This window comes from Lupinus angustifolius, chromosome LG11 (genome assembly GCF_001865875.1).
Source record: "Lupinus angustifolius cultivar Tanjil chromosome LG11, LupAngTanjil_v1.0, whole genome shotgun sequence".
Lineage (NCBI taxonomy): Eukaryota > Viridiplantae > Streptophyta > Magnoliopsida > Fabales > Fabaceae > Lupinus > Lupinus angustifolius.
Window position 1 is genome coordinate 1,895,274 of NC_032019.1, and position 14,060 is coordinate 1,909,333.

The window sequence follows — 14,060 nt, forward strand, 5'->3', positions numbered from 1 at the left end:
AAATTCAGTTTTGCTACCTATCATTCCAACTCAAAAGAAAACTCAAGAAATTAAACAATTTCAGTGTGTTCTTCCTATTTTCCCACAACAATGATAACGTTCCCCACATCATAAATAAAAGACAATAGCTATGTAAAACACATCAAGCAAATGGTGTCTGATACACAGGAAAATCTCAATCCCACATTCAAACTAGCTAACTTTACTCGTAACCCTCTTAGTTGTTTCTTGTGTAGTTCCTCTTAGTATACTCCATAAGAAGCAAAAGCATCCAACAACTTATATTCCTGTGCTGCATGCTCCACCAACACTACCAACAAGCAAATAAATAGGCATCTCCGTATTTCTTAGACGTGTCAGCATCATGCACTAATCCTATAAAGAAGGTAGACATTACAACTGATGTAGCACCAGTAAATACATCTATCACTTCATAATTAGTAATGAAGATGATGCTAATAATCTTTTCATATCTTGCATATCATACCAGTGGTGTATTATAAGGCAGAATATTGACAACGAAAACAGCCAAGAAACATGGTGCATTTAACAGGTTACTGCGAGATCCGTATTTGGCAGCTGGGTTTCTAGATTGTCAGGATCAGTGACCAAAGGAGTTTTCTGGAAATTGTTCCGTAGCTGACCACATGCTGCACTGGCGTCCAGTCCTCTGGTTTGACGTACACTAACGGTTATTTTAGAGGACTCCAAAGCGTTAGCAAATGCTTGCACCTACCAAATGAGGAACTTTGAGTTAAACATACCAAGATTATCGAGTAATTTAATTGATGAAGTAAATCGTGTTTAAAATGAACGAGAGTAACAAAATTGGCATACTGCTTTCCTGTAAGGACGCTTATACTCAGAGCCCTCTATTGGATTAAAAGGTATTAGGTTGACATGATAACCATGGCCCCATTCACGGAGTAGTTGAGCAAGTTCTACTGCCTGGTCTACTGAGTCATTGATTCCAGCTGCATAATAACATAATGCCAAGAGAGTGCCACTAAAATTATATGAATCCCATTAATTTTATACATGAAGAAGATGTGCTCAAGTAGAACTTTTAGTACCTAGGAGTGCATATTCAAAGGAAATCCGCCTATTTGTCTCACGGACATATTCCCTGCAGTCGCTCATAAGCGCACTCAATGGATATGCTTTAGCACTTGGAACAATTGTCTCCCGGAGTTGCTGATTAGGAGCATGTAGGCTGATGCAAGAGACAAAAGAAAATTATATATTAGAAAAAAGCTACATACATATGCACATTTAAAAAACCCACTAAAAACTCTTTGAAGTTAACCAACAGCCACAAAATAATTCTATATTTTTAGCCACAAATCCAAAGTAGCTCCCAACTCCCAAGGGTAAAACAAGAGATTATAGGAGCATTCTACCCAAAAAGGTTTATATCACCAACTGGCTCATTAGAAAGTACATTCAACATTCCCAGCAGTGTCTGATTGAGCTGCTGCTTCAAATTTTAGGCTCAGGAGAAAATAATAAGACATTGAAACATATATTTTGAGAAGGAAAATTTACACCGAAACTTCCATAATTTCTGACTTAATGTTATGATTTGCTTACCACCACACTTACTTATACAAAAATTCAAGATGTACAACTGGATATTTCTTTATATGGGAAATGAGGCTGGGAGATCACCTATCATGCAAAAGAAGCAAACTGCCATGCTGCATACCACAGTAACTCTCAAACAGGTTATAAGGGGGGTGACTATCATGGGAGGCCTGGGTCTAAATACTCATCCGATGCCATCAAACGTCTCTCTTAGTATGAAGGGTCAAATTAATGCAATAAACTTTAAATCAAAATCGTGTTTGTATCAAGGGTATTTACCTCACAGCTAACGTGGATTGAAGTTTGTGAGAAGCCAGCTTCTTTATTGTATTTGGAACCCCCACAGTAGAGATTGTCATCATTCTTTGCCCAATTTGCACATCCTATGAGAAATACATCCAATATAAGCATACTCACGTGCAAAACTTATCATCTACACTTTATAAGCAATATATTAAAATATTAAAAATGAAATAAAACCAAAGAAACAATATGCAAAGGAAATTATAGGTTGAAGCTCCGAAGGAGAGTTATTGCATGTATGTACTACTATCGGGCATAGATATGATAATAATGACAGTCTGGAAATTTTCCAGACAAACACTCCATTTTCCTCCTACACAAATTTTGTGATGGCCAATCCCATAGTTAAAATGATAATGTTAAACAATTTAATAGAACAGAGAAACTTGACCTCTCAGTCTCAGAATACAGTTAAAATTACAAGTAAGCATTTGATATGGAAACAATGTCAGATATCATTGTCATAGGTTCACCTTATTCAAGCAATGGTGTGCTTCAAGTACTGCCTTCAGGTTTAACATTGGCTCGCCCATGCCCATAAATACTACATTTGTCACCCTGCGGTTGAAGACCTCCTCAATGGCCAAAACCTGTGCACATAAGATAATTTATAAACTGTGGTGAATGAAGTGAAACTTGCTTCAAAACATTTACAATCCCATAATCAGACCATGGGGCTCAAATCTTTACTTTATTATCTCCTTTTCCTTTCTTCTCTCTCTTTTTATTTCTTTAAAATGAAAATTTTAATCTCCATAGTCTTAGCCAATTGATCTTCCAAACCATGCAAACAATCTATGTCAAACTGCTCTATGGATGAGGTATGACACAAACCTGCTCAACTATTTCATGGCTCCGAAGATTCCTTGCAAAACCCCCTTTTCCAGTGGCACAGAAAGAACACCGTAATGGACAACCAACCTAAATATCCACACACCAAATGGCAATAACCAAAAATCAGTTCTAGATCAACAATGTAAATGTTCCAGCAAAGAAGGAGCATGATAACTCATTAATTGATGATTCATGAGTCTGGGACACACCTGCGATGATACACATGCTGTGAGGCGAACTGAGTTGCCGTCGTCTTCAACAGGAATACCAACAGTTTCAATCAATCTATTGTCTTCCAACTTTAACAACAACTGGAAAACCAAATGCCAACCGCACAAAAAAATGTAAGAAATCAAGGAAACATCAACAATCGCATCCCTTAAAGAAAAACTTAACACTCTACTTTTTGTTAATGGCAAGTATAAAACTGAAAGACGAATAAAAATTGAATCATAGGCGATGGTCCACGCAATCAACATTGGACATCTCGAAACATACAGCGCTCACTAAAACAACAATAAATGATAGCATTTGCCTTTATTTTCAGTTTTCACTTTTGTGTGGGTAATTGTGATTATATATAGGTCACCTTAATAGTGCCATCAGCTGCAGTGACAGTTTGAAAAATAGGAGACCGCCCCACCTTCCATCCCGATTTCTCGAGATCATTCCTAAATGCCTGGGGCACTACAAATCAATGCAACCCACAACAATGGAATGTCAACTCTCAAAAAACATACATAACAGAGAAAAATGTAAATAAATGGGAAATAGTGAAAATACCCACACTGAATAAAATCCTGAATTTCTTTTATCTTCCTCTTGTATATAAGATGATAAAGTTGCTTCCCCCGAAAGCCTTGCTAACAAAATTGAAAAAATTCACCCAAAAATAAGAAATTCATATCATATGTCTTTGTATATTTATTTTGCAAGTGGATCATGTAAGAGTAAAGCAAATTTAAGAGAAAAATTAAAAATTTACCTGACCCAAATTGAGGGCAAGCTCTTGCAACTCCTTCTCGGACAAACCAAGGAGAACCTGCTGTTGCTGAGATTGAGAGAGGCGCGTGGGAGAAGGTGCCGCTTCTGAGGCCATGGCCATGGTGGAGGAGAATCGAGCGCGCGTGGGAGGTGGAGGGCGTACGGCGCGTGCAAATGGCGTGGAACAGTGATGAAGAAGCGCCATTGAAATGGACAACATTATCGCTCTGTTACAGTTTGGAAGAAAGGAGAAGATAACGAAAAGAATGAGACAAACCCCTATCGCTTAAACCCTCTCTTGCTTTTCCTCTATTTTTTTTTCTCACATTTTTTTAATTTTTTGGGTTATTAAATGGGTTAACCTTTTTTTTTAATTTACCCCATTTAAAAATACTGACAGAAATTATATTGATTTATTAATCCATTGACATCAAGAGAATTTTGATACCCGGTTGGTAATTACTGTAAAAAAATTAAAAAAATACAATGATGTGGTTATACACTAAAAAAGGTATTTACATTATTGTGCAATTGATCAAGTTCTAAGAAAATAACATAAATTTAGTTGTTCAATTATACAAAAATTAAAAATTAGTTCCTTAGTGGTAGTAACAATACCATGTGATGTGAGAGGCTCTATTAAACATTATCTATCAGTTTTAGTTAACACAATTATTTATCATGGATGTTGAGAATAACTTTGTTTCTTGATATGTCTTACAAGTTACAACGACCATATCATCACATTAGGTGTATATCAGTGTCATGACTGACTAGAACCCAACCAAACATATAAGATCTAGTCAGCATTATTATCGAGTATCTTGGATAGACAAAAACTTACATTTATGATTACTGATTACGTCCAGATGATCAGTCTAGCTATGGAAAATAATGATAACAATAGAGTAGTTGAACACTAGCTATATCGAAAAACTTTTCTTTACACCAAATGCAAGGATAAATCATGTGATAATCAACATATTCACATTACCCACACAAAATGGTAGTCCAAATTCATATCGTTGTTAGACTCAAGTTGTTAAAAGGGCAAGCTCACCTTAGTATGAATGGATGAAGCCACCAATAAATAGATGATAATGAATTATCTTTACTACTCTCTAAGCTTGCTCTTATAAATAGTGACTTGAATGTTGAAATGTCTTTTCAAATACCCACTCAGTGTGGTCTAAGGTTGACAAATGTCCGATCCTACCTACAACTTAAATGTCGACCAGACGACCACCATCCAAAATTGATTATAGTCTACATCCAACAAGGTAATTAAGATACCAAGAATTTTTCTTATACGCACTAGGAATAATAATGATAATGATAACGTTTGTAAATTAACTATATCCATTAGATGAGCTGACTTTGTTATTATGGAAAATACTTTTCAAGCTTATATTCTTTCTATAGAGTCATTGACTTTCTCCTTTTAAAAAACAACAACTTTGCTTGACCAATTAGTTTCAATCATTTTAAACTGTTAGAATAATTTAAAACTATTTGGTATTTGCTCAAACTGTAGAAGGGTATTATTATTCATCATATTTATCATAAGTTCTAAGTTAGTATCATATATATCAGACACAATCTCGAATCCGATATTTAAAATTGGGGAAAACATAAACTCAAACTTAATCAATATAAGTTTTCCTCATAAAATTTGAGTTGAGTTCAAACAATTACCCACAAATTCAAACTTAATCAATATAAGTTTTCCTCATAAAATTTGAGCTGAGTTCAAACAATTACCCACATATTGAGTTAAGTTGAGTTGCCATCTTATTTTCTTGTACTTTTAGTCCAAAAACAACTTCCATTAAAAAACGACATATTTAAAATGAGGTGTGTAAAATTGTAATAGACCATTTTATTTTCAACTCATTAAACTGTTTATTACCTCCCTCTCCTCTTTGTCACAGCCCCAAATTGCAATGAAGCGCAAGAAATGGTCCGAACTGGAGGAACAAACCCTTCTCTCCAAATACTCAGACCTTCTCCGTTCCGGTACCTTATCCAAACTCAAGACCCGTGAGAAGAAGTTCAAGCCTGTCGCCGACCACGTCAACGCCGTTCACCACCTCCGCGACCCAGCCACCTTCCCTTTCAAGTGGTCCTGGCGTGACGTCTCCATCAAGGTTCAGAACATGCGCCACCAGTATCTTGGTGTTAAACAGAAGATCCGCGTCTCCCCTCATCATTTCAACTGGAAAGATGGAATTAACCACTGGGAGAATTTTCTTGTTTATAAGGATGTATTTGGTGATGTTCAGCTTGATCTTAAGAATAAGAAGAAGAAGGATGTAGATGGATTTGGAAATTGCGATGAGTTAGGGTTTGAGGATGAGGATGAGGATGACGAAGATGATGATGATGATGAGGAGGAGGAGGAGGAGGAGGAGGAAGAGTATGAGGTCGATGCGCTGGGTTCGATCGGGATTGGGGTTTTAGAACTTAGGGAAGCTGTGGGGAGGAGGGAGGAGAGGAGGAGGGAGAGGGAGTTTCGGAAGGAAAAGGAGGAGATGGAAGTTGTGAGGGAGAAGCGAAGGCGCGAGAGGGAATTGGATTTGGAATTGGAATTGGAATTGCGAGAGAGGAGGTTGCGGTGGGAGGTGGAGAAGAGGGGGAGAGTGGAGAGGGAGCTGGAGGAGGAGAGGAGAAGGAGGAAGAGAGTGGAGGAGAGGATGGAAGAGGAGATGATGGAGTGGAGAGAGCGAATGGTGGCGATGCAGGTTGAACATGAAAAGCAGATGATGCAGATGCAGGTTGATGCTTGCCAGAACCAAATGCAGATTCTTGGGATCATGGCTAGACTTGTTTGTCAGTTTTTCGGTTCCGGGAATGATGGACTAGGTGGCGGATTAGGAGCATTGCCTCCTCAGGTGTTGCAGAATTTGCACGATACTGGTGGTGGTTTGGGTAATGTTAAACCTGATGCTAATTCGCCATCTGAATTTATATAGATTATGCTTTCATTTCCTCAACTGATAGAAAATGGATGCAGCAGTGGGAATTCCCCTTTTTTGGGATCATACAATACTTGAAGTGTAAGCTGCTTGATTCTGAGTTTCTGAACTTTTGGAATTGTATCTTATCTTTTGAACTTTTTCAATCTGAAGGAAACTTATAATTTTGGGAAAAGAAGTATGGGGAAGGGAGAGAATGGATTTGAGTCCTGGATAGTGATAGTGGATCTAAAGCTCGCTGAAAAAGATGTAAAAAGTAACTTATTTGTAATAGTAATTTAAAAGAGAAGTGTTGTCTTAATATTTCAATAATTTAATTACTGTTTCGGCTGCTAAATTTATTGGCTATCGTATGATTGGATGTATGTTGTCATTTTATCTTTGGCTGACGATTATGTTATTGTAAATACTGCATTATAGTTTTGCTGATGCTGTATGTTGAAGCTTGTTGAAAGGAATAGAGGAATAAACATATTGACCAAAATAATGAAACAAGTTATTATTACTATTGCCAATTTAACAGTAATCATAGGTGCGAAAACATATGCTGGTCTCTTTGGTTTTAGTTTTTTTTGAAGTGTTAAATGGGAATTGAATCCATTCCAACTCCCTCAGTTCAGCATGAAGCATTGTAGTATAGCTGATTTTTTGTTTTTCTTCAACAAGTGTAGAGATTTGTAAGATTTTACAAGAATATAAGTAGATGGATGGTGGATTTGATCCCTTTTTTCATCAAAAGTTGGTACAACCTCTAGGCTCCACAGTCAACATTAAATTGTTGAGTTTGAGTTGGGCTTAGTGTTTAACTTGCTTGTTTATGCTAGATTATATTCTGATGTGCTTATTCACTTAAGTAATTCTTTACTGTTATGACGTTAGATCATTCCACCCTAGATATTGAAGATCATTACTATTTAGATACTCATACTCTGGATGACAGTGTCTTCTGAAGCCATGCATATTTTTTATTTGTGTAACTTCTAAACACTGCTCTGAAAGTTCCTTGATTCTTTTCCGAGAATTTTGCTGGTTGTTGCTCAGAGGGTTTGAAACGAGGGCAATTGATATTTCTTTGCCCAAACAAATGCTAGATCCACTTTGATGCTCGGTTTGGTGGTTTTGAAATCACTATTTTTTTAGAAAATTGAATGCCGCCGGAAGTCATGGTTGCAGTTTTGACTGTAATCTTATTCCTTTCACAAATAAAATGGGCATCTTTAGGATTTTTCCTTACCTTTAGTGAATTCCCAATATAGTGTGCCTATTTTGTAAATTATCAAATGTAGTTCATTTATAGCTGACACCACCACTTGTGAAAGCAGGTCATGTATTATGTTGTTAACGGAGTTTGTGGACAAGGAGCTGTTGCTAACATATTATGTTGATGGTATTGTTTTATGCTTTATTTTGGAATGCGAGTTGTCCATATTAAAGTATATTTAAAAAAATGGCCAGGCAAATAGGAATATAAATAAAACATTCTTCTTAGGTAGGAATGCTTTCATATTCCTAAACATTACATTATCAATAATATGCTCAAAATTATGGCCACCACTAGACATTACTACCTAACTTGGGAATTTTTTCTTGATGATCGCTGGCCACTTGAGGTGCTAGACTCAACCTCGCCTGAGCTGACTTGTTCTAAAAATTGGATACCATGTTTTTGGGTTGAGATTGGGCAACACTTCAGGTTAGAGCTGTGTACTCTGTTTCATTTTATTAAAAAATAACATTTACTTCTTGAAATTGGTCAGAGGAGCAAAAATAGGGTGGAAGTTGGGGATAAGAAATGGAAAATGTGAATCACAATGACCATAGCCAGACCAGTTGAAGCTATCAAACAATGGAGTGAATGGACCATCTTGAGTTCAACTTTTCCAGCTTTCTCTTAGGTTGGTCAGTCTGTGCAAGGTGTGGTGATATTAAAATTATTCAGTGATTTTTGCCATCCTTCTTGAACTTTGACTTAGGTCAGTGGCATAGCTTATTGATATTTGACAATTTTTTGTTTCGATTATCGCAATTGTCAAAATAAAACTTGGTTCTGAACTACAACTAGACTGATGGATGTCCTAACTGGCGCCTTAGAAATTTTCTATAGAGGTGCAATCTAAATTAAAGTTGTATTGGAGATAGTTTTCTTAAATAACTTCTAAGCTAGTCTATAACATCTTTGTGCTTGTTATTGGCTGTGTTATTTATGCTAGGAAGAATAATGATTCAACAAGGACACCTTTGTTATAGCTTTAATTTGGATGGTAATGCTGCTTAATTTTTGCTTTAAAACTTTTCCTTCTTAATGAAGGGTGGAACAGATTCTATCTGATATTTCTACAATCAGATCCCCTATAGTTGATATAGAAAGTGCATTAGCTGCAGTTCTCAATAAGATGATTCATGTTTTTTGAGTTATGCTTATAGTAAAATTACTATAAGCATAACTCAAACAGAGTAATGAGGGTTTCGTGTAAAAATTGGATAATATCTAGTGTAGTTGTATTCATGGTGGGGGATGTTGGTTCCTCCCATTTCTCACTTTCCAAATCTATCTATCTAGTGTAGTTGTATACATGTCATATTTTTGTGGCTGGAAATAAGTTATTTTGTGATATGAGAGTATATTTTATTCTCATTTCATTTTTTTTTCTTATAAAGAATGTGTCAATATATTAGATGTACAAACATTGAAGATGTGAGATTGATAACACGTAATTATATTTGGCGTGATAACTGAAAATAATTAAAACATCTGGGTATACATGACATCTAAAATGAGCTACCTTAAGCTGAGTTTGAATATTGAAAAAGTTAAGTGATAATTGAAAACAGTTAAAAGATATAGTGGTACATGACATCTAAAATGGGTTATGTAATGGGAAAAGTTAGTGTATCTTTAGTGATTTGAGATATTGTTGCACTTTTATTAACGAAGATCTAGTGGATTCACTTTGAACATCATTCTAATTTTGATATACATTAACTTAATGTGAGATGTCAAAGCGTAACTGACTCCGGATAAACATCATGAATGTCTCATTTTTTGTGTCTCATTTATATACCAATTTAATTAAAAAGTGATGAAAAGAAAAATAATAAAAACATAAAATATTTTTTATATCATTTAGACAAATGTGATCAGTCTGAGACATGGAGACACGAATTTTTCGGGTGATTCTTGTTCAACCACCCTTCCTTTCATTTGCTAGATGAATGTTGCTTTCCAATAGTTGTTCCTTCTGTAAATATCGCTTTTAATGCTTTCAGATAATGTACATTATTGCTTTCCAACATGGATTTCATATCAGCTTAAATACATAGTTGTTTCTTATATATATCACCCTCTGCGACAAGTTCATTTAGAAAGTTAAAAAAATGGCTTCGGGAAAATTTAAAACGCAAGCATGGCTGTTCTAAAAAAACAATACAACATAGATGAAAAGTCAAATTAAGACATTTATTTTTCGTGTGCGATCTGTTCATATATTATGTAATTAATTACAAAATATTTTAATGTCAATTACGTGTGTATCCATCTAAAAGAAAGTAAAAGAGAAGGGGGCAATATATACTGCCTCAAAGATAAAATAGCTAGAACCGGCTCAAGCAAATCAAAATGTGACTACCATTCAGTTCGTTAACAGTTAGTCCCAAAAATTTAAACAAAATAGTCATTTATCTTCCATTCAATTCAAGATATTCATGCATCATCTCTTTCACAAAACATCCTTATCCACGACACGTAGACATAGCACATATGAACAGAATAATAAAATGGATGCTGGTCCACTTCTTTTTTCATCTTTTTTCTCAATTGGCTAGTACTAAAAGTTTATAGTTTTCCCACTACTCTTATTATTATTTACCATGCATATCCATCCCCTATTCCCAATCATTTTTTAAAGGAACTTTCCTAGTCGCAAATTTCAACCATTCACACATGCAAATATCCCATCATTCAAAATTGGTTTTGTCAACCTCTTCAAATAAGTACAACCCACATCATAATGCTTGTAAAAGAAACACATACCTTTAGTTCTTTAGCCAACCAAACACAAAAAAACACAGAGAACATAAGATTGAAGAAGGAAACTAAAGATTTGAAGGTAGAAAAGAATGGGAAATAGTATAGGGAGGAGTAGAAAAGCAAAGGTGATGAAAATAGATGGAGAGACTTTCAAGGTGAAAACTCCAGCCATAGCAAACGACGTCGTGAAGGACCACCCTGGTCACGTTCTACTTGATTCTCAAGCAGTCAAATATTTCGGGCTTCGGGCCAAGCCCCTTGAACCTCACCAAGAGTTAAAGCCCAAGAAAATTTACTTCCTGGTTGAGTTACCAAAGATTCAAGCCGAAGATGATGATGATAATAAGGGAACACTGCATAGGAGGGTGAGATCTAGTGGTATAAGTCGCATGAATGCTAAGGAGAGACTCGACCTTTTGATGCTTTCAAAACGCTCCGTTTCTGATTTTGGTGTTGTGAGGGAGCCACCGTTGAATAATATGGGCGTGGATCATGGACCCATGAGGGTGAAGATGAGGATTCCTAAGGCCCAGTTGGAAAAAATGATGGAGGAGAGTAATGATGGGGCTGAGGTGGCGGAGAAGATTATGAGTTTGTATTTGGGTACCAATGGCGACGGTGCTGCGGTGGAGGATGGTGGCGTCAATGTGGCCCACCAACTAAATTCCAAGCGGCGTGGGGTATGTGATGTTTCTATGATTATTATTATTATTTTATTATCTGGTTTATAATAATGATTTAATAATGTTAGTCATATTCTTGATCTTTGAAAATGATATAAACTCAATTATTTTGATGTGTTTGGCTGGTTTGGTTCCGGACTCACGAGCGTTAATTAAGGCGTTGCCTAATGATGCTGTCCACACGAGTGAAAACAAGGCGAATGTGGTTGCCTAGACATGTTCCTTTCCTTATTGCATATATCAAGGGTTATAACTTATCTGCCTTATTAAACGAACGAGAGTGAACTACTTTAAACAAAAAAAAAAAGTTCAGTTTGATTGTGTTAAATCTGATTAAACTAGAATAACTCGCAAAGTAAACCGTATTTGAAAAATAGAATATTACTATAATATTTTGTTTCACTCCGATCCAAAAAATATTGAGAGATGTTATTTAAATATAATTATACATAATTATTAATTATATAAATTTTTATTCTTATATATAATTATTAATTATATATGAAATCACTCCGTTGGACCGGACAATTTAAGCACTTGAACCGGTTAAATCTCATGCATGACCTCTTCTAGTTTAACGTCTGACTCGAATTTCACAACATTAAGTTATACACGTTCCATAATACAAAAAAATTATAAATTTGTATAAATTTTTATACTAATAATATATAAATACTGCATTTTATATCAATTATTCATAATTTTAGTTTGAGTTTACTATGACTAGTAGATATGTATTGACATTGTGTAAAAAATGTATATCTTCAAATCATAAATATTAAATCCTTTTATTTTATGTTTGGTTTAAATATATTTCTATTACGAAAAAGAATGATAGGTTTGACTTTGGTCCATGATGTTGGCTCCTTTTTTTATGGTATGCTTATCTGTCCTACCTTCACACCTATGTAATTGATATTTCCATGCTTGAACCTTTAAAAAATAAAATAAAAATAACAAGCAAACCCTATGACTGCCATGTTGCTTGGCATTTGTTTTTCATATCTCATGCGTTGGACTATTTCGGTGTCTAAGGAAGCAAATAAATCCATAGAACAATGCCCAATTTATGTAGCTTGCATGTTCACTCAATAAGAGGATTCCTTGAATATATACTTGTGCCAAAATGTAATGGACAAGGATTACTTGTTCCAAATTTTGTCTCATTATCTGTCTCAAACTTATCATATTTTGCCACATGAATAAAAGAAAAATTCTGAAATAAAAAATAACAAAAAGTCATATTTTGATTAATTTGGGACATGTAATGAGACACCGTTCGAGACAGGTGATGTCAGTAACCTACTCACCTATAAAATAATCTGGTATTATGCTTCATAGATGCATTTTTTTTTATTTGAAGTATATATTAAATAATTTTTAATTTGAAACAATTTGAGTAAAAAAACTTCATTTAATCTACAATATAAATTAAATTAAAAAGAAATGAAGATAAATGAGGTGAAAGTGATTATTGAAATAGAGGTATAGTTGTAAGACAAAGTATAAATGTGTATTAAACATGAGAAAATTAAAAGATAATAAGATATACAATACAAGAGTACTTCACTTAATTCAAATACCTAAGGGGTGAACATTTCAAAGTTGGTCTAAATCTTTATATTAGTAGTTTCGAAGTATTGTTTCACTTTCTAATTAGAAAATCATAGTTATTTATGTCAATATTTGATTCTGAATTATGCTAAAAGCTTTCTTCTTTATTCCTATGTTTTTGTTGTTGTTGCAGAAACGAGTGAGTTTTAGTCCAATGGAAGATAGTGGAGAAATTCATGTGGAAGCAGCTTCACAATAGTAACTTGTCAATAACAGCACTTCCTTGAGTAGTTGAGTTATTTTAACTAGAAGCAATTGCATGCGGTGGCCAAAAACCAAAGCAGAAGCACCGTTCTGATTTTGTGTTTATGAAGCATATTACTTTTGTGCTAAAATATGTACCGTATATTTCATTATTTGAGTGCACATGTATAAATATAGATATGTACATACATGCATGCATTTATAATATATAGTGCTAAAATTTGATGATTTGACTGTTGTGTCTAATTTGTGCATCATAGCTTCATTGATGGTTTCAAATCCTCTGCTATATCATACCTTAGAGTATAGTATCGGATAGAGATGTAGATATATTACCCAAACAAATATATAAGGGTCTAAAGTTTTACTTATTTTTCAATTGAAAATTTGAAAAATTACAAAATCACATTTCCCTTTATGGCACTGGCAGAGACCCCAAAGTCTAAAGTTTTACTTATTTAAGGGTCTAAAGTTTTACTTATTTTTCAGAGAATGCCTAATTCTTTACTTATATGGCACTGGCAGAGACCCCAAAGTCCTAGTTTCTTGTTATGGAAGAAGAATCCAAGGTGTTAATAGAGAATTTATATATAAGCTTTGACTGTATTAGTATGAGTTTACATGAAATATATCATGGTAGATAATTCAACTTTTTAAGTATGATAATAGGATTTTGACCACATTTCTGTTTTTTTTGTAACGGGTTACACACTTTTAGAGATCTTTCTATTTTAAAATTAAATTAGTCTATGACTATTGGTTAAAGGGACGTTTTTAATCAACCCAACCTACAAATTTATTTATTTGGTATAGTTAAGGTCGATATTTATAGTTTTTCAACAAAAAAACACC

General features: G+C 34.7%; 3 protein-coding genes across 3 annotated transcripts; 2 read left to right on the forward strand and 1 right to left on the reverse strand.

Moving 5' to 3' along the window:
- Positions 31-4,020, reverse strand: LOC109361112 (probable dual-specificity RNA methyltransferase RlmN). Its single transcript, XM_019606431.1, has 10 exons — positions 3,707-4,020; positions 3,509-3,584; positions 3,311-3,408; positions 2,931-3,032; positions 2,722-2,808; positions 2,361-2,477; positions 1,864-1,967; positions 1,074-1,213; positions 838-974; positions 31-732 (listed from the first exon to the last, which is right to left on the reverse strand). The coding sequence occupies exons 1-10, from the start codon at positions 3,923-3,925 to the stop codon at positions 547-549; spliced, it is 1,266 nt and encodes a 421-aa protein (XP_019461976.1). The 5' UTR covers positions 3,926-4,020; the 3' UTR covers positions 31-546.
- Positions 5,595-7,017, forward strand: LOC109361310 (uncharacterized protein KIAA1211 homolog). Its single transcript, XM_019606750.1, has one exon. It carries the CDS (start codon positions 5,649-5,651, stop codon positions 6,675-6,677), a length of 1,029 nt encoding a protein of 342 aa, XP_019462295.1. The 5' UTR covers positions 5,595-5,648; the 3' UTR covers positions 6,678-7,017.
- On the forward strand, positions 10,523-13,360 carry LOC109359027 (uncharacterized protein At1g66480-like). The gene is made up of 2 exons (XM_019603529.1): positions 10,523-11,387; positions 13,138-13,360. Exons 1-2 carry the CDS (start codon positions 10,797-10,799, stop codon positions 13,201-13,203), a joined length of 657 nt encoding a protein of 218 aa, XP_019459074.1. The 5' UTR covers positions 10,523-10,796; the 3' UTR covers positions 13,204-13,360.

What these genes read in the sequence shown, in the direction of transcription:
- LOC109361112 (XM_019606431.1), bottom strand. Translation starts at nt 3,925, where the DNA reads ATGTTGTCCATTTCAATGGCGCTTCTTCATCACTGTTCCACGCCATTT. An exon ending in TTGCCCTCAATTTGGGTCAG is followed by an intron (nt 3,585 to 3,706) that starts GTAAATTTTTAA and finishes CAATTTTGTTAG; the next exon opens with CAAGGCTTTCGGGGGAAGCA. An exon ending in CAGCATGTGTATCATCGCAG is followed by an intron (nt 2,809 to 2,930) that starts GTGTGTCCCAGA and finishes GTGGATATTTAG; the next exon opens with GTTGGTTGTCCATTACGGTG.
- LOC109359027 (XM_019603529.1), top strand. Translation starts at nt 10,797, where the DNA reads ATGGGAAATAGTATAGGGAGGAGTAGAAAAGCAAAGGTGATGAAAATA. An exon ending in TAAATTCCAAGCGGCGTGGG is followed by an intron (nt 11,388 to 13,137) that starts GTATGTGATGTT and finishes TTGTTGTTGCAG; the next exon opens with AAACGAGTGAGTTTTAGTCC.
- LOC109361310 (XM_019606750.1), top strand. Translation starts at nt 5,649, where the DNA reads ATGAAGCGCAAGAAATGGTCCGAACTGGAGGAACAAACCCTTCTCTCC.